The sequence below is a fragment of the Esox lucius genome, chromosome 12, assembly GCF_011004845.1.
Source record: "Esox lucius isolate fEsoLuc1 chromosome 12, fEsoLuc1.pri, whole genome shotgun sequence".
In the NCBI taxonomy this organism is placed as follows: domain Eukaryota; kingdom Metazoa; phylum Chordata; class Actinopteri; order Esociformes; family Esocidae; genus Esox; species Esox lucius.
Window position 1 is genome coordinate 5,662,634 of NC_047580.1, and position 18,598 is coordinate 5,681,231.

The following is an 18,598-nucleotide window of genomic DNA, read 5'->3' on the forward strand; positions in this document are numbered from 1 at the left end:
TAGAATGTTTGGTGCCTACATCTTGTGTATGGCTCCCTTATCTTGAGGTCCCAGTGATGCTAGGTGGAGCTGACAGTTCAGCTGCTGTAGAAAAGGCAAGTGTGGGTGTGAAAAAACCAGAGATCCTGCAATTTTTTTTAACATTGTATTATATATATTACACTGTCCGCAATAACAATGTATCCTTAGCATGGGGGAACATGTAAACACACACACGGTCAAAATTGCTTCTACTATTTACTTTATTGCACATTTCAGCATGATTGCAGTTGCATTATTTAATTGTATTGTCTGCCTATTCCTATTGTGTATTGTAAATATATAGAGATATTTATGAAATATGCTTCTATTACTGGGTTATAATTGCCCAATCTTAAATTTTTGCATTCATTATGCATACATTTTTACACCTTATTTGATCAAGAGGTTCAGAGTGAGAGCAGAGTCCGGGTTGTTTTTCCAGTTGACTCATTGGGATCTATTAAGGTCCCCAAAGTCTCCTCTGCTGGCCCTTGGTTATAAGGGTGTCAGTCTTTTCACATGATACTTGTGGGACCACCATTTAAGAACATCCTCATTCTGATCTGAAAGTAACGGTGGCATATAGTGTAACTTGCAAAGGAACTGAAAGAATTTGTGTTTTTTTTACAGTGAAGAATAATGGCGTGTTTCAAAACAATATTCGTCCATTTATATTGTGTATTGAGGCTATACAATTATTCAGTTGTTTCTAAGCGTACAAACAGTGCGCATGTTTTGTTGAAGTAAGCTTATGATAATTTATAAAATCTTTCTCCGTACCACATTGATCAACCCACAGATTCCTGTTTTAATTTGACTGTTACAGAAAGCCCCCACTTCACCACTGACTATTTTAATCAATTAAAACGCCGATTTTATTCACTGACAGATCTGACTTTTTTTCGCCACAAGAGCGTGCACAAATTCCAGACATACATTGAATCTTTGGGCAAACATATAAACATAATCCATAAAATATTAGATTTATTTATCTATTATTTCAACACATACTGTACTTGCTTGTTAGACGTCATAAGTAATTCCACAAAAGCACAATGAACACGTTCAACGGGAAGGTAGACTACAGATGTTTCATATAAACACATAGCCACTTGCTTGCACGGCAATAATTCACTCCATCCATAATTACACTTGAAACACAAAATAACGTGTAGACAAGGAATAGGCCTACAGGTGAATTGAATTGTTGTGTTCACATGATTTTTATATGATATGGTTTATCCTATAGCAACATCCCACGGGAGTGCCTAGAGGGAGTTTTTCTTTATGTTGATTTGCATGAGATTGTAATCTAAAATGCCTCACATTTCATTATTCATATAAAAAACAATTCCCAATGCTGATCAATCCATCCACGCTGACAGTCTGTAATCAGATAATTTTCATATGTTTTGTGCTAACCTTGCCTGATTAAACCACGCATAACTCTCCACTTTTCAGATATAGCTACTCCATTCTCCACATTGCATTCCAAATTAACTCAACATTTCAGCAATGAATACTGTACACTATGATTGTAAAGTCCATTATTGCACATTATCATCACGAAGGCAAAAAAAACAAAGTAATACAATTACACATTTCCCTTTTGAGCTGTCAATAAGTCTGTCATTAAGCGCAGGTGATAGATGACAGACAAAACCAGCATGACAGACAAAACGTTCTTACTCTTCCACTCCATACTTGAATGCTTCTATGAGCCCTTCTATTGAGTGAATAAACCCAGAAATGCTACATATGCCCCCTATGACGAATATGGCAACGTCGAAAAACACGTGGTGCCATAACAGTTTCCTCCACATCAGCTTTAGATGAAATAGGGCCGGAAGAAGGAAGCACAACCCCGCCCCGGTAAGACTCCCGGTGAGGCCCATGAGAAGTGCAAAGTGCGGAACGAAGATGGCCATGATCAAGGTGAACACCACTAAGAGGCACCGGAGGCTCAGACCCCAGGACTTAATCTGTCCTCCCGGACCGTAACAATCAGGGAAAATGGCGCGTCCTCCATCCTGGAAAAATGACTTCTCCAAAACCTCTACAGCAGCAAAGAATGGCAGCGGATAAGACAGCAAGGCCTTGGCCACAAGGAACAGGTTGACCACTGCTCTGATGGTGGACGGCAGGTTGTCCGTGATTACCTCTTTGGTGGCATCTGCCCAAGTCAAGTAGGCCACCAAAGCGAACAGGCCCTTCAGGACGCAGGCTCCGATGTGGGTCCAGTCCATCATGCAGTGGAACTCGCTTGGCCTCTGCATGTTCCCCTCCAGCGAGGGCAGAAATATCTGGGACGTGTAGCTGAAGACGATAATGCCGATGGAGATGGGAAACTTCTTGACATCTATATAGAATTTAACTTTATCCCAGGCCCAGTCGCGAGCTCTGGAGAGGCAGTAGGCTATCACCAGAATGTTGATTACGAAGTGTGCAATAGTGCAGAGCAAGCTGAATTTGGAGACCGCCTTGAGGCTCTTGAGAAACGCGCAAGGCAGGAGGGCGGCGGTAGCGATTACAGACCAGGCCTTCTGCGAGACCGGAAGATTGGGGAAGCTGTTGACCATCAGGTTACCACTAACCACTACGTAAAGAATACAGGTCATAACCAATTCAATGATCTGAGCGACGTTAACTATATGTCCGCCCAGAGACGGGAAACGTGGCTGGCAGCAAGCGTTGGCGATGTCCACGTAGGAGTCCCTCACGCGCACAAGAATTCCATCCTCGTTCTCTTCATACAGACATGCTATAAGAATTTTTCCGGTGTAACAACATACAACCGCGGCAAAAATTATGAGAAAGAGACCCAGGTATCCTCCGTGAAGAATGGCATATGGTAACCCAAGGACGAACATCCCCTGCGGATATACAAGCACAGTTTAGTTGTAATGGACATGGTCTTATCGAAGTGACAGGATCTCCCCACACATGAAAGAAATTATTCACATTCACAGTTGCATAATAGTAAAAACAACATGTATATTTGCTTAATAATAGGCTTATGTGTGAAAACCAACATGTAACAACTGCAGTTTAAAGAGATAAACATAAAGACTAATAGTGTGCTTGTTCAGAATATGAATTTAATTTGGGATGTTGCTTTTTTATGTAAATATAGCCTATTCATTTTCTTATTTCAAATAGATCACCAACAGTAGATAGATTTAATATAATCGTCTACGAAATAATGATATAGGCCCAATAGTGCCTGAAGCTAATCCAATCCATTTCACCCGTGATTCATTCCAGATGGAGATGGGTCTGTTTTTTACTGATAAGAAATAGGCTACCTCGAAAACCTAAAATGTTTCGAATTTAATTGAGGTTTTTTGATTAAATGCAGGCGACTTATGACATGATTTCTCTTTTAAAATTACAATATTTATGATAAATATTGTGGACGGTAAGGATTTTAGAATAAGCCATACAATAAGCATATTAATTTATTTGTACGAAATAAAAAAGTATATTTTTACATTTGTGAAATAATACATCCGTTATAAATGTAATGTGTGTGTGAATATATAATAATTATTATATTTAAAATATATATATATATAAACAGTTGGGCCTAATTTAAATTGATGTATACATAGCTATATATATATATATATATATATATATATATATATATATATATATATATATATATATATATATATATATATATATATATACGATTTCCATATATATATTTCCATATATATATATGGAAATCGTGGTCCCCTGAATTACATAATGCATTTCGCTCTAAAATAATGGGTTCTTGTTCCAGGCCTATTCTTGACACAAGGCCTACATTTGACTTTTGTGAAAATACGTAAGCGTCTTTATTTAAATTATTTCTACCTGAATGGCATTTGTCACGTTCCACCCTGCTTCCCAAGATGTAATTTTAGGTTTGACCTCTGTTGCCAACTCGTTACACGACCCACTGTTCTTGAGGGAGGAGGGTGGTGGGCCGGTACCATCTCTCTGGTAGTGGCTGTCTCCCACCATCAACTCGTCTCCTCCGTCCATCTCTCCCACATCCTCGTCCCCCTGCATGATATTCATCTGCATCCCCTGCCTGTAGTCATAATCCAAGTCATCACATTCCGCGAACCCCAGACCCTCTTCGTCCGTAGCGGCCTGAAAGCCCAGCCTGGCGAACATTCCGCTGACCTTGGCCTGCGATTTATTGGAAACTGTGTTGGCCGCATTTGTCAGCTTGTTGCCGATCTTGTGTCGAATTAAGTGAGCCATTGTTGTGAGATAATAGTGAATCTTCAGATATAATTGGATCAAATATGAAAATTGTTGAAGTAATGCATACAGGCTGGTTAATAGCTATTTTGGCTGCTGCTATGAGAGAAAGATAACCATGCCTGTTGCCCGACGTTGCTCTAATTAACGGATGTTCAACCCTTACATCCACAAAGCGTGTCGTGAAAAACCCGTCGGTATGTCTTGATTATCCATGTCACTCTCAAATCCCTCTTGGCTTTTTCTTGGCATCAGTAGAAACGAACCAAAACCATTCGACCTAATTCAAACTGATTAAGTTGTTTTTCTAACCCGCGGAATGTCATCGAATGTCCCCTGTTTGTGACCCCTCCAAGCAGTTGTAGTCGGTCCTGATGTAGTACTCGGCTGTGCTGCGGCCGTGACAAGTGCAAACTGCGAGCGTTGGAATCTGTGTGTCCTCGTAGACAGCCAATGCAATGACTTGCTCAGCATGCAAAAATCACTCATGGAACTGGAAATGTGTGTGTGTGTGTGTTTGCTCGAGAGAGAGAGAGAGAGAGAGAGAGAGAGAGAGAGAGAGAGAGAGAGAGAGAGAGAAAGCAAAATAGGTGCCAATTCTCAGCATTAAATAATAAAATCAAGGACAGAATTGGCAGTTGATTGCGTTTAGAATATTTATTTGAGGTTTAATTAATATCCGTTTTTGAATAGAATTATCATATTTCATTAGACCTCATTCTGTTTTAGTTTACTTTATTCAGTTAGATTCATAATTTGGTCGAATCTTTTTCGTTAAAACAAGGTGACGGTGACAATATTCAGGTTGTGTTAATTTGGCAAAGGTCGCCAATTTCTATAGTTTTCTATTTGCAAATGCTTTTCTCAAATATGTTTAAGACTGCACATTGCGCACCATTTATAGACCTATATTTCTCAAATGTATATTGCAAAAATACGTGACAGGCGTGTAATGCTAATAGAGTAATAAATAGATAATAAATAAATAGCCCTATAATTTGATATATCAAATTCGTCGTGATCTTGCACAGCATATTCATTTGAATATTTCTGTGTCTTTTTACTTACTTTGCCATACGAATTTTGTGATGTCTTATTTAATGCCTCTTCGACCCAAGAAGCCAATACACTTAAAATAACATTGCCTATTAGAAGGAAATGCATATTTATTATATTGTCTCAAATTTATTTGATAATTGTATTTGACATACTGACCTTACCAAAAACGACGTTATTGTATACATTAAATTTTTCATCTGTCATCTGAAATAGCATGCATCTGCATTACAAAATAGTCATTTCAGCATTACGAAACCAATCGCGTCTGGATTTAGCAATATAAACTGTTATCGCCTGGAATTTTATTTTCATTTCATTCGTGGTTAAAAGTATTCCATGTAAACTATACATTTTGCATGGAAATAAGAAGTAAGTGCTATTGGCCAATATCTCATGTCGGTTTATTGGGAAAAGCAGGGTATTCTAGTTTCATTCAAAAAGCGTCTGCTTTAGAACTCCCAAATTTCGATATGATAGAACTATTATTATTTCAAAAAATACAGAGGAATACATCCCTTTGAAGTGTATTGTCTGGGATTCTAGAGGCACCTGATCCTTCACTAGTTATACAATTTATTAGGACTGCTGTCGTCTGCATCTGGTTCCTGCATGCAAAAATGTGAGTACTGAAACTTCCATTTCAGAAATTAAATACAGAATAACGTAGCCTACGTTGAATTGGGCATTGCAAAATGACAAAAACGGGAAAACGACGAAATTTCTAAATTTAGCATCAACCCAGAGGATAGAGAAAGTCCTGCACATTTTCATGCTTGGCTTAGGCTACTTTGCCAGCTGCCATTTGTGTTCAGGCATGCACTGTGTGTGTGTGTCTGTGTGCCTGCGTAGACCTATATATATATATGTATATGTGTGTGTGTGTGTGTGTGTGTGGCTCATGCATGCTTGTGATATAGGTCTAATCTCTTTCTGGGAGGGAAAGCGTGTTTGTGTATGTGTGTGTGTGTGTGTGTGTGTGTGGGCGGGGGGGGGGGGGGTGAGGAAAGAGTATTCCCGGGAGAGTCCTTGGGGCATCTCAGTGACTAAGCTTCCCTCCCCCTTCCCCAGTAAAACCCTGGGCTAATGCTGGGACAGAGGATAGGCTGTAAATGTCACAAACGCACGCATGCACACTTACACACACACACACACACACACACACATAAACACACAATCATCATTAACCGCTGAACTGGATTCATATTAACAGCAACTGCATCTTCATAATGGAACATGGTTTGAAATACTAGTGAAATGTGCAAACCAACGCTGACAGAAACTCTTTTAGTTTTTTATCTGTATTTCCACATTAGAAACTTTACAATAAACGGATTTTCAGATATTTTATTACTCAGATAGCATTAAATTGGTTGCTGTGGTTACCAATTTAGCTTTGGGTTACAAAGGCGAGGATTAATTCAGCAGTGATGAGAGAGGGATGTCTGAAGGGGGAGAGATACTGAAGGCTTAGAACCTGCTAACAGCCATGCACCAACTGAGGCAATAGTCTCAGATAGTTGCCATGGCCACAGTAATTGGGTGGCAAGACTCAAAGGAACTCAGGTTGTCTGTTTGAAAACCTCACTGGATGAAAAGGGAAGCCACTCCAGCCAATCAAGAGCCCTGACAATGATAAGTGATCTAAGGAAAATACAGTATCCTGAAAACCTTTTGGTTTGGAACAGAGAACTGCAATCTGGTCCTTATACTAAGTAGTCCTCAAGGACACACAGCTCATATTAATACAGGCACACACACGCAAGCATGTAAAACCTTGAATTCTTTCCTTGGATTCACTATGAAACATAAACGCAAATCACACACACACAAAACACACACACACACACACACACACACACAGGGATGCATGCAAAGTGACAGGTGCACAAACACATTAATCAGTCCATGGCCCAAAAAGATCTGTTCTGCTTACAGGGCTTTAGACTGAGGAGAGTAGTAGTGACAGACTCTGTTTGTGAGGGGGCGAATGGAATGGGGGGGGGGGGGGGGTTTAGGGGTTGCAGGGTGTTTGGTTTGCTGCAGTGGCTCTGATATCAGAGGCAGCAGTCAGAGTCTCTATGCAAGCCACTGCCTAATATGGCAACTACATTCCCCTCATTCATTTGTGTCAAATCAAATAGGAGGTTTTTTTCTCATTTCTTAACCAGTCCTACATGCGCAAAGTATCAAACTGACATTTCAGCGTTTCAACTCATGATCTGGGTTTCATTGCCATTGCTTTTATATTACTTATACTAGATTCTAATCATAATCTTACCATTGTAGTAACATGACAATAAATAAATGTAATGAATGACTCTCGCTGGAATAACTGAATAGGACAGCCGATGACAAGCTAATTAGGATTTCTCCCTATCCTCAGTCCCTCCTACCGCTGAAGTCATTTTTCTGCCTCTACAAAATGGAGTAGCTGCATTATTCCTGTCCCAAAGCGCGTGTAGCCTATTCATTCCTCTGTTGCTCATGACAGTATGACATACACAACAGACAGGGGCTTCCTGTGGTAGGGACAGCGGTACAATGTCACGTCTTGCCTTCTGGGAGCCTGTGTGGGAGATGACCTAGATCTGCTTATTAACATCAGAGGAGGCTGCCTCACTTAAAGCTTTGTGCCTGAGCAGTGAACTGTGCTTCTGATTCAATGACACAACATCAAGCTACAGCCTTCCCTGCTCCAAAATATCTGGTATCCTGTTAATCAAGTCTTTTAAACAGGCAAAATTCCTGTTGTCTTTAAATAAAAATATTTTTGATGCATGCATGCTCAGATAGAAAAGGCCCAAATAATGAAGTGGTTTGGTTAAAGTAGTTTCATGGAAAATACAGAGGTGGATAGCAAATACTGATGATACAGTACTGTGGAAAGGATGTATCACTGTGTATCAGCTGAGGCTGGTTCAGAAGGGTAGAACAATTTTCATCTGAACCATTACTATTGGAGTGATTGGGGCCTGAACTTTCGGTGATGGAGTGTCTACGTTCAGTGTTAAAGGTGCCTTACATGGCCAGCTGAGGCTCCATTTTGCCTAGACCATTGACAGAAATATGAAGTGCCAGACCAGAATAATATAATGTTTTGGATAGGGACACAATATCATATCACCCTATTTTTAGATTTATAGGTACTCTCATCATGACGGCACAGACTTCATTCTGAAATGCCCAAAAGATAAATTCATGCTTCATTTGAAGCTTAGTCATTCAGACAAACTCAATTGCAGTAGACCAGCTTTCATTGCCCCCTCTGGTGGTAAACATTCATTCATGGTTGTAGTCATAATTGCACTATGCAAAAGTTCTAGTTTGTATAGGAGGATATCACACACAGGTGATCACATTAACTGTTCTGGAGTTGTTCAGATAGGTAACAATTCAAAGCTTTAATTCAGATATACATTTTCAAATATATTTTTCCCAGTACAGCTTCCAAACTAATCCTTTTGTCACAATGGAGAATAGTAAAATGTTAGTTTTGACACATACATATTAATTGTTCTTGTGGTTACATTGGTGGGAGAATAAATCCAAGAAAAGCCTTTTAACGCCCTTATGTTAACATTTTGGTTACACTCATTATGTCAGCCAATCAAATTGACCCAGGATGTTTAATCACAACCCAATAATCACTACTGATGTTTTTACCCCCAACAAATGTATTTGACATCCATACCCAACTCATTACTTGTATAAATTATAACATTTACTAATGTTTTTAAATCATGTAGTCCATTTAGGCCACATTAACCTTATGATAAACACTTGTTTTCTATCCCCAAAACAGAAATGTATTTATATTTGCTATGATGGACAAAATTGATAAATTATTTTTAATGTTCTAGACAATGTTCTGCTTAATAATAATCTAGATATTATGATCATAGTGATAACCTTGGGTCGAAACATGTTACACACAAACTGAAAGTTAGGGAATCAGATGGAGCAAGGCTGGTCATCTATGCATGATAAGCCATGATGATGTTCTTTGAGGCTAGATTTCTGGGAAGGCTCTCACATGACATGTTGCCCTTTGTTGTGTAGTGCCCACGCATTACACAACAAAGTATTTCCCGGGAGAAAAGTTTAGTTCCTATAATAAGAAAGATAATAATAGCTTGTGTTTGTGAAAGGTAAGGGGTGATTTAACTAATAGTGTGTGTAATGTTAGACATTACAGAGAGTCTCAGTGGGTGAAATGTGTCCGTCGTGACAATTCTTCACCTCATATGACCTGGTAAAGATGTACTGAATTAAACACTGACCATGGCAGGCATAGCTTGTATGTACAGTATGTGTGTGTGTTTTGAGGTGTTTTGAGACATTTTCAACAGGCATTTTCATCTGTTGTCCACCACCGGGTCATTTTGTTCCTAAAATTATGAATGTATATGTATATATATATATATATATATATATATATATATATATATATATATATATATATATATATATATACATATATATATATATATATATATATATATATATATATACATATATATATATACATATATATATATTTAGAGGCCCTTGAAACTTTTACATTTGGTTGCCTTTTCTTTTTTATGTTCATACACACAATGCTGATCACGCAGATAAATAAAATCTAAATAGTATTTTAGACAAATCAAAGTCTTAAAACAGGTCAATTTCACCCTAACATAACATAAGGGTTAACTGTTTTACATTCAGCCTATAGAGGGCAGTGGGTTTATACAGCTCTGGAAAAAATTAAGAGACCGCTGCAACTTTTTAATTCCTTTCCAAAAATGTTGAAAAATAAGGTTTTGAGTGAGGATTCAATTTGCAGTGGTCTCTTAATTTTAACCCTTCTGTTCCTCTCTCAAAACCTTCCTTTTCAACTTTTTTGGAAAGGAAAGAAAAAGGTGCAGTGCTCTCTTAATTTTCTCGCCAGCTGTAGGTAATACTTTTCTGTACACAGGTCCTTCCATTTTCCCTTCTATCTCTGATCAGCATCTTCCTCAGTCATCAATTTTGGAGGGACTGCTTGATCAAGGCAGTGTTGTGGTAGTGATGTACAGAGGATATAAATAGTCTACACACCCCTGTGAAAATGAGACAAAGATGAGACAAAGATAAATCATGTCAGAACTTTTTCCACTTTTAATGTGACCTATAATGTGAACAATTCAATTGAAAAACAAACTGAAATCTTCTAGGGGGAAAAATGAAAAATAAAAACCTTACAATAACCTGGTTGCATAAGTGTGCATACCCTCTTATAACTGGGGATGTGGCTGTCTTCAGAATTAACCAATTACATTAAAACTCATGTTAAATAAAAGTCACACCTGCCATCATTAAAGTGACTCTGGTTAATCACAAATAAAGTTCAGCTGTTCTAATAGGATTTTCCTGACATTTTCTTAGTTGCATCTCAGAGCAAAAGCCATGGTCCGCAGAGAGCTTCCAAAATATCAGAGGGATCTCATTGTTGAAAGATATCAGTCAGGAGAAAGGTACAAAATAATTACCAAACATTAGATATACCATGGAACACAGTGAAGACAGTCATCATCAAGTGGAGAATATATGGCACAACAGAGACATTACCAAGAACTGGACGTCCCTCCAAAATTGATGACAAGACGGGTCATGGAGGCTTCCAAGAGGCCTGCAGCAACATTTAAGGAACTGAAGGAATTTCTGGCAAGTACTGGCTGTGTGCTACATGTGATGACAATCACCCGTATTCTTCATATGAATGGGTTGTGGGGTAGGTTGGCAAGACGACCTTTTCTTACAAAGAAAAACATCCAAGCCCAGCTTAAACAAACATCAAGTCCCCCAAAAGCATGTGGGAAAATGTGTTATGGTCTGATGAAACAAAGTTTGAACTTTTTAGCCATAATTCCAGAAGGTATGTTAGGCACAAAATCAACACTGCACATCACCCAAAGAACACCACACCCACAGTGAAGCATGGTAGTACCAGGCAATTTTGGCACAAAACCTTCAAACCTTCTGGCCCAGCCAGAGCCCAGACCTGAATTCAATTGAACATCTGTGGGATGATTTGAGGAGGGCTGTGCACAGGAGATGTCCTCGTAATCAGACAGATATGGAGCGCTTTTGCATATATTTGCAAGATTGATCGTTGTAATAAAATCAAACAGTGCTTCAACAATGTATTAGTTTAAGGTTGTGCACACTTATAAAACCAGGTTATTATGAGTTTTTCATTTTAACCCCCTCAAAGATTTCAGTTAGTTTTTTAATTGAATTGTTCACGTTATAGGTCACATTATAGGTGGAAAATGTTCAGACATGATTTCTCTTTGTCTCATTCTTTTACATCACAAGAACCTGACATTTTAACAGGGGTGAGTAGACTTACACTGTACATCTCCTACTTTTGAATAATCGTGTTCAACGTGCTCCTAGTGATATTCTAGTGAGTTTTAACTTTCAGGTTTCAAGGTTTATTTGACAAATGCACCGAAAAACACAGGGTCATCCTGCACAATGAAATTCTTATGACATGGCACCCGGCAACTACGAAGTGAGAGTTAAGGAGGAGAATATATAAGCAAAAATATAGCCAAAAAAATTACTAATAATATACACTAGCAGCAGTTTAAATGTGTACTGTAAACTAGCAGCGATATGGGTAGTAGTATTGAACATTATATATATGGCAAGTATGGCAATAATATACATAAAAGTGTAAACTAGTTGCAATTTTAGAAATTGTAGGGTGGGGAGTATTAACAATATGGGTTGAACTATTGAATATTATATATACATACAGATGTGCTCATAAGTTTGTATACCCTGGCAGAAATTGTGAAATTTTGGCATTGATTTTGAAAATATGAAAAAAACATACAAAGCCATGTATTATCACATAGTTGTTTGGCTCCTTTTAAAATCATAATGATAACAGAAATCACCCAAATGGCCCTGATCAAAAGTTTACATACCCTTGAATGTTTGGCCTTGTTACAGACACGCAAAGCAACACACACAGGTGAAAATGGCAATTAAAGGTTAATTTCCCACACCTGTGGCTTTTTAAATTGCAATTAGTGTCTGTTAATAAATAGTCAATGAGTTTGTTAGCTCTCATGTGGATGCACTGAGCAGGCTAGATACTGAGCTTTGTGGAGCAGAAGTGTCAAAAGACTTGTGTAACAAGGTGATGTAACTTTATAAAGATGGAAAAGGATATACAAAGATATCAAAAGCCTTGCAAATGCCAGTCAGTACTGTTTAATCACTTACTACGTGGAAAATATGGCAATCTCTTGAAACCAAGCCAAGGTCAGGTAGACGAAGAAAGATGTTATCAGAAAATACTGGCAGTACCAATGTACCCATAAGTAATTATCCTGTTGATATACCATGCCAATAAACAATATGATTAACACACATTTGGCAATATTTTAACAACATTTGCCTTCTGTAATTACATGTAGGCAACTGTATTGAAAGCACTTCACTGTTTTAGTAAAATTTGCAATTTTAACAATAGCCATTTAAGACAAAGACTACCTATGTGTTTTACAAGAAGATTGCTAGGCACAGATCAATACTTACTCAACAGTTTCTAAAACTACAATACCCAAAGAAGCAGTGTGTCAATTCTCACAGCGACTGTTGAGCAGTAAGCAAGGGTTCCGTATCACTATATATATGTTTAATCAGACTGCAGTCTTAAGGAGAAGCAATATTTCAAATGTTATGAGTTTGCATATCTTCTGAGGTTAAATACAAAGAAATTCAAAAAATTACAATGGTAGGGTTGGGACTGGGCCAAACCAGGAAGCATCGCCCATGCAGATTTGCAGTTCTTTAGATTATGGAAAACTGTTGATACGTTGAACATTTATCAATATATCTGCAGATACAGTAGGAACCTTTCTAAAAGACACCCAGAGACATCAAACAACTACGACTACACACAAAACAACTATGACTACACACAAAACAACTACGACTACACACAAAACAACTACGACTACACACAAAACAACTACGACTACACACAAAACAACTACGACTACACACAAAACAACTCGTGGCACAATAGGTATAATATGAATAATTTGCGAAATGTGTCTAGATTTTTTTTCTGATCTCTGTAAAATGTTCACCTAGGCTCTGGAACTCTCTCCCCAAAACCATCTGTGACTCTGAGAGTATACCCATCTTCCAGTAACGCCTCAAGACTCATCATGCCTAATCCCATTCTCTCTATTTTCTTTGTTTTCTCATAGTATTTTTTTGTTTGTTTCTGTTCCATGTCCATTTTGTAAAGTGTCTTTGGGTCGTTGAAAAGCGCTGTATAAATATAATGCATTATTATTGTCTCGCACCATCTTCAGAGTGTTTTTTTTTGGCAGGCAAATCCCATTCCAGTGCTTATTCTGGACAATTATGTGTGAAACACATCTCACTTACAAATCTCTCAAACATGATACAAACCACCTAACGGTCCCCCAGGGTGCAATTGCCCTTTATGTTGTCAAAATGTAGGCGGAACTTTTGTTTGATGATAGAAGCTTTCCTGTCGGTCGTATTTTGTAGTAACACTTTTTCAAAATGACATCCAAAACAGAAACAACATGCAAAATATTTTCCTTTCAAGACTATAAGTCATCTCCCGACCCGATTTTCGAAATTCCTGCCGAATGCTTGCAACCATCACCAGTTCCGATAGTAATAGATAACGGATCATTTCAAACGAGGGCGGGTTGGGCATGTAAAGGGGACCAACTAGGCTCACCGTGTCTTCTGTTTAAATCCGTGGCAGCGAGGAGCAGAGGGGCTGCGCGCAGTGAAACCCAAATTGGCAATGACATCTCTAACCTCGAGCCATTGCGATGGCTCCTGAAAAGCCAATTTGACCGAAATGTTGTTGTAAACTTCGAAATACAGGAACTGATGTTTGATTATATATTCAGTCATCTCGGAGTTACCACTGAGGTGAGGTGTTTAAGTTGTTGCACATTTTCCTCTGTATAGACAGTGAACTGCATTTTTAGTCTTGAATAAAACGTACTGATCATCTACATAGTTGCTGTTTCAGACAAGTCGGATGTTTTAAAAAATATGTATTTTACTTCCCCGTCTTCAGGGCAGTGTTGAACATCCTATAGTACTTACAGAGGCGCCCTGCAACCCGCTGCATAGTCGCCAGATGATGTCAGAGCTGCTTTTTGAATGCTACAGAGTTCCTTATGTGTCTTATGGCGTGGATAGCTTGTACAGTTTCTACTACAACAACCGCAGCCTTACACCCCCACACACTGGCATCGTCCTCTCCTCTGGCTACCATTGCTCTCACGTGCTACCTGTTATCAGTGGAAGGTAAGAACTGTACTCAATAACATAATGTTATAGTTGTCAATTCTTTAGTCACCTGAAACCAGATCTCACCAAAAAACTAAGTATTCCTCTTAATTTCTTACACACTGACCCAGAAACAGAAATAAGAAACTTGGAAAACACAGATTCAATCCAAAAAACTAAAATTTCCAATAATTTAACTTACCATGCCTGTTCAGAGAAAGTAGCCTATTGCTTATGGTTTTTGAATTTTAATTTATATTAAAATGACTTTTGTACAGTAACAGTACTACTATTTCTACATTTTTTTTAATCTCAACTGAGAATGTTCTCAATTGCTCTCCTTCATTCACCTGTGTCCATTTCGCTTGAAACTCAAGGGGCATTTCCAAAAAACACCCCTTGATCCGTTCAGTGGATACACTGGTCACACACTACAGTGCGCCATGTTTCACTGTGCTGTAGCCGGGGATAGCTGGCCGCTCGGCCACACACTTTTGATGCTTGCTTTCCTTGGTGTTTGACCAGACTTGATGCAGGGAACTGTAAGCGTGTGAATGTGGGCGGGAGCCAGGCAGCCTCCTACCTCCAACGTCTTCTCCAGCTCAAGTATCCGGGTCACCTGGCGGCTGTCACCCTCAGCCGCATGGAGGAGCTGCTCCATGAACACAGCTACACAGCGGCGGACTACCACCAAGGTCTGCCTGTCATGTCGCGCGTAGTGAGAAGGAATACCCGACACTCACCTGCCCGACACTCACCTGCCCGACACTCACCTGCCCGACACTCACCTGCCCGACACTCACCTGCCCGACTCTGTGTGTCCCTTAGAGCTGGAGAAGTGGCGCAGTGCAGAGTTCTATGAACTGGAGGTTCACCGCATGCAGCTGCCCTTCTCTGCCAAGGCGCACGGTGGCGTGGTGAGCGCGGAGGAGCGGCAGGAGAGACGTGCCCAACAGCTGCGCAGGCTGCAGGAGATCAACGCCCGGCGCAGGGAGGAGAAGTTGCAGCAGGACCAAGAACGGCTGGAGAAACTACTGGCTGTGCAGGTAAGTACCGCTACCCGTGGACCTCTTGGTTAATGGTGACCCTTAATCTCTGTCCTAATTTTCAGACTGAAGCTTTAACCGTTTTATCCAGCGGTCTTATCTGTCAGGGTGATGCGTTGTTGTACTTTCTCTGTGCATTTGTACAGGAGCTGTTGGAGGATGGCTACCTGGAGCAGTTCCATAAGAACCTGGTGGAGCTGAACATGGACTCCGCTGAGGAGCTGCAGTCGTACATCAACAAGCTGGGGATGGTGGTGGAGCAGGGCAGGCAGCGTCTCTTACAGGTAATCAGTAACATCAGGAGGACAACCATGTCCAGCTAAAATGTTCTTTAAAAATAGCCTAGAGCATTGGTTCCCTGACCTTTTCATTTTCTGTAACACGCTAGAAGTACACGCTAGAAGTACACGCTAGAAGTACACGCTAGAAGTACATGCTAGAAGTACCAACTATAAGTACACGCTAGTGCGTTCTGTCTGTGAGCCAGTGGTGTCATAAGTCTTACTAGGGCCCAAGGTTATGGAGCACTGGGACTGTGCCAGCATCACCTTGTTTCTGTTGGGGTCTCCTTCGGCCAGGCCTCAGAAACGGAGCAGCCGATGGACGAAGGGGACGCTGTGAACGAGATGGACCCAGACTTCAGTGAGGAAAACGCGGAGACTGAAAAACCTATCAATGTGGTGCAGGTGAACAGGCGCCTTTCTGCCATTTCAGCGGTATAAACTACATTCATGCTGAACAAAATGTAGATTGTGTGTAATCCTCTGGTGAGGGATGATCCGCAGTTCACAACCTCCTCTGCCCACAGCCTGTGTTCAACATGGCAGAGTACCACCAGCTGTTTGTGGGTACCGAGCGCCTGCGGGTGTCCGAGATCCTCTTCCAGCCATCGCTAATCGGAGAGGACCAGATGGGTCTGATGGAGACTCTACAGTATGTCCTGGCCAGGTAATCTGTGGCATTCCCTCTTTACATTGTGAACACACAGTACTGTGCAAAAGTCTTTGGCACCTGAAAGTCAAACTAAGGACATTTATTTGGGTAGTACGTGTTTAAAAATATTTATAAATGCATGAATATTATATAATTATTATTATATTATTTATTTTTACAAATTAACACATACTATCCATGTAAATGACTTTAGTTCAACTTTCAGGTGCATAAGACTTGCACAGTACTCTACATTTATTAAAACATTTCTGCAAATGGCCACAATATAGCTGTAAGTGCAGTAGCTGTAGAAGTTGATCATGTAATCTGTGTGCCTTGACTGTACGCAGGTATACTCCTGAGCAGCAGGAGGCGCTGTCCCGAAATGTGTTTCTGACAGGGGGAAACATGCAGTATCCAGGCATGAAGGAGAGGATAGAGAGAGACCTGCTGGCCATGCTGCCTTTCCAGTCCAACTTTCAGGTATGCACCACATTGGTGTCTGGGGCCTTTTACTACCCACATGGACAGTTTCGTAAACTCAGTGACCAGTTTATTAGGTGCACCTATCTAGTTCATTGTCAGACAGCTTTGTCTCTGTAACAGCCTAAACTCTTTGGGGCATAGTTTCTGCAAGGTGTCGGAAATTTTCCATAGGGAAAAGTTCTATGTTGAAACTAAAACGGGTACGTCTGACACTCGTAGTCACTGTAGGACAGATCCATGTCTGTGATCGGGGTGGTGTACCTGAAACTATCCAGTGAGTGCCACTTATACAGTGTGCAATTATTATATTTGAACAATACGGCGCTAATGTGAGGGACATATTGTACTTACTTGAGGAGCGTGGGAAACCACTGTTTTTCTTTATTTCAGGTGACCATGGCGTCACGACCTGCAGTTGATTCCTGGTATGGTGCTCGGGAATGGGCCTTGGAGAACTCCCCTGGCGGGGAGGGCTGGATCAGCCGGCAGGACTACGAAGAGAAGGGAGGTGAGTATCTGAGCGAGCACTGCGCCTCCAATGTCTTCGTCCCCGTGAAGATCGCCAAACCAGTCCCACGACCTGGCGAAACGCCCTTAGTATCCATCGCCATGACGAAGGCAGCTTCACCAGCCAGTGTTTCAGGCCCTCCGTCAACTGTCACCACGGCACTGACCCAAACTTGAACTCCTCAACACGTTTTGGGAAAACTTGGACTTGATGGGTGAATCTCACTGGATATATCAGGCTGCTGTTCCTGATGAGATTTCAGCAACACATGACGATGATTATGGACCAACAGACCAGTCATATTGAATGGTTATTGGTAACTACTACAGACAGGGCTTAAGGCATTAGGGCTGTTTGATTGTGTTATTCACATAACAAAAATGATTTTTTTGTTTTTACCTGCTAACTTTATAATGCAACCAAACAATAAAATGTATTCAGGGATATGTTGTCAACCAAACATCAAGCTGGCATTTTGCTGTGAAATTCCACAATAAAAATATCAGTATAGCGACTGTAAACTGCGTAAGACTAATTTCCTCTTTGTCATTGTCATGAATCTAACTGCAGTTCACCATTATGCCACAAGGTGGCATTGCACCCCTCACAGCTAATGTATCTCACAACACACCTTTGATCCAACAGCTGAAGGCTCCAAGTTTCTCAGTGGCTGTGAGGCCAATATTTCCAACCCCACTAGACTGTAGGACTGTAGACTGTAGGATGATCTCTTCTCAATGTTTTCTAGTTTTTTTTCTTTTATCTCTGGTTGCATTTTGTCCTTGTTTAGATATAACACCCATAAGCATTTTTCTCCCACAGCAGGTTTTGGAATATTTTCATTAGGGAGGGTAAAGGAAATATAATACTGATTGCTAACTTCTGTGGTCACAGCAAAGTTAAGTGCCCTTGCAGTAACCTTCATGTATTAATGGACTGGCCACACAGGGCA

At 40.2% G+C, this 18,598-nt stretch overlaps 2 protein-coding genes across 2 annotated transcripts; one reads left to right on the top strand and one right to left on the bottom strand.

Moving 5' to 3' along the window:
- Nucleotides 1-224: 224 nt before the first annotated feature.
- Nucleotides 225-4,743, bottom strand: LOC105026331 (vesicular inhibitory amino acid transporter). Its single transcript, XM_010897715.3, has 2 exons — nt 3,886-4,743; nt 225-2,894 (listed from the first exon to the last, which is right to left on the bottom strand). The coding sequence occupies exons 1-2, from the start codon at nt 4,279-4,281 to the stop codon at nt 1,707-1,709; spliced, it is 1,584 nt and encodes a 527-aa protein (XP_010896017.1). The 5' UTR covers nt 4,282-4,743; the 3' UTR covers nt 225-1,706.
- Nucleotides 4,744-13,889: 9,146 nt separating this feature from the next.
- Nucleotides 13,890-18,161, top strand: actr5 (actin related protein 5). The gene is made up of 9 exons (XM_010897714.3): nt 13,890-14,307; nt 14,459-14,691; nt 15,199-15,368; nt 15,502-15,719; nt 15,866-16,003; nt 16,298-16,405; nt 16,528-16,667; nt 17,003-17,135; nt 17,529-18,161. Exons 1-9 carry the CDS (start codon nt 13,924-13,926, stop codon nt 17,820-17,822), a joined length of 1,818 nt encoding a protein of 605 aa, XP_010896016.2. The 5' UTR covers nt 13,890-13,923; the 3' UTR covers nt 17,823-18,161.
- Nucleotides 18,162-18,598: the final 437 nt, after the last annotated feature.

Excerpts from the sequence above, each read along its gene's own strand:
- LOC105026331 (XM_010897715.3), bottom strand. The coding sequence starts at position 4,281 with ATGGCTCACTTAATTCGACACAAGATCGGCAACAAGCTGACAAATGCG. Across the intron at positions 2,895-3,885 it reads ACGTGACAAATGCCATTCAG|GGGATGTTCGTCCTTGGGTT; the intron begins GTAGAAATAATT and ends GTATATCCGCAG.
- actr5 (XM_010897714.3), top strand. The coding sequence starts at position 13,924 with ATGACATCCAAAACAGAAACAACATGCAAAATATTTTCCTTTCAAGAC. Across the intron at positions 14,308-14,458 it reads ATCTCGGAGTTACCACTGAG|GGCAGTGTTGAACATCCTAT; the intron begins GTGAGGTGTTTA and ends CCCCGTCTTCAG. Across the intron at positions 15,720-15,865 it reads AGAAACTACTGGCTGTGCAG|GAGCTGTTGGAGGATGGCTA; the intron begins GTAAGTACCGCT and ends GCATTTGTACAG.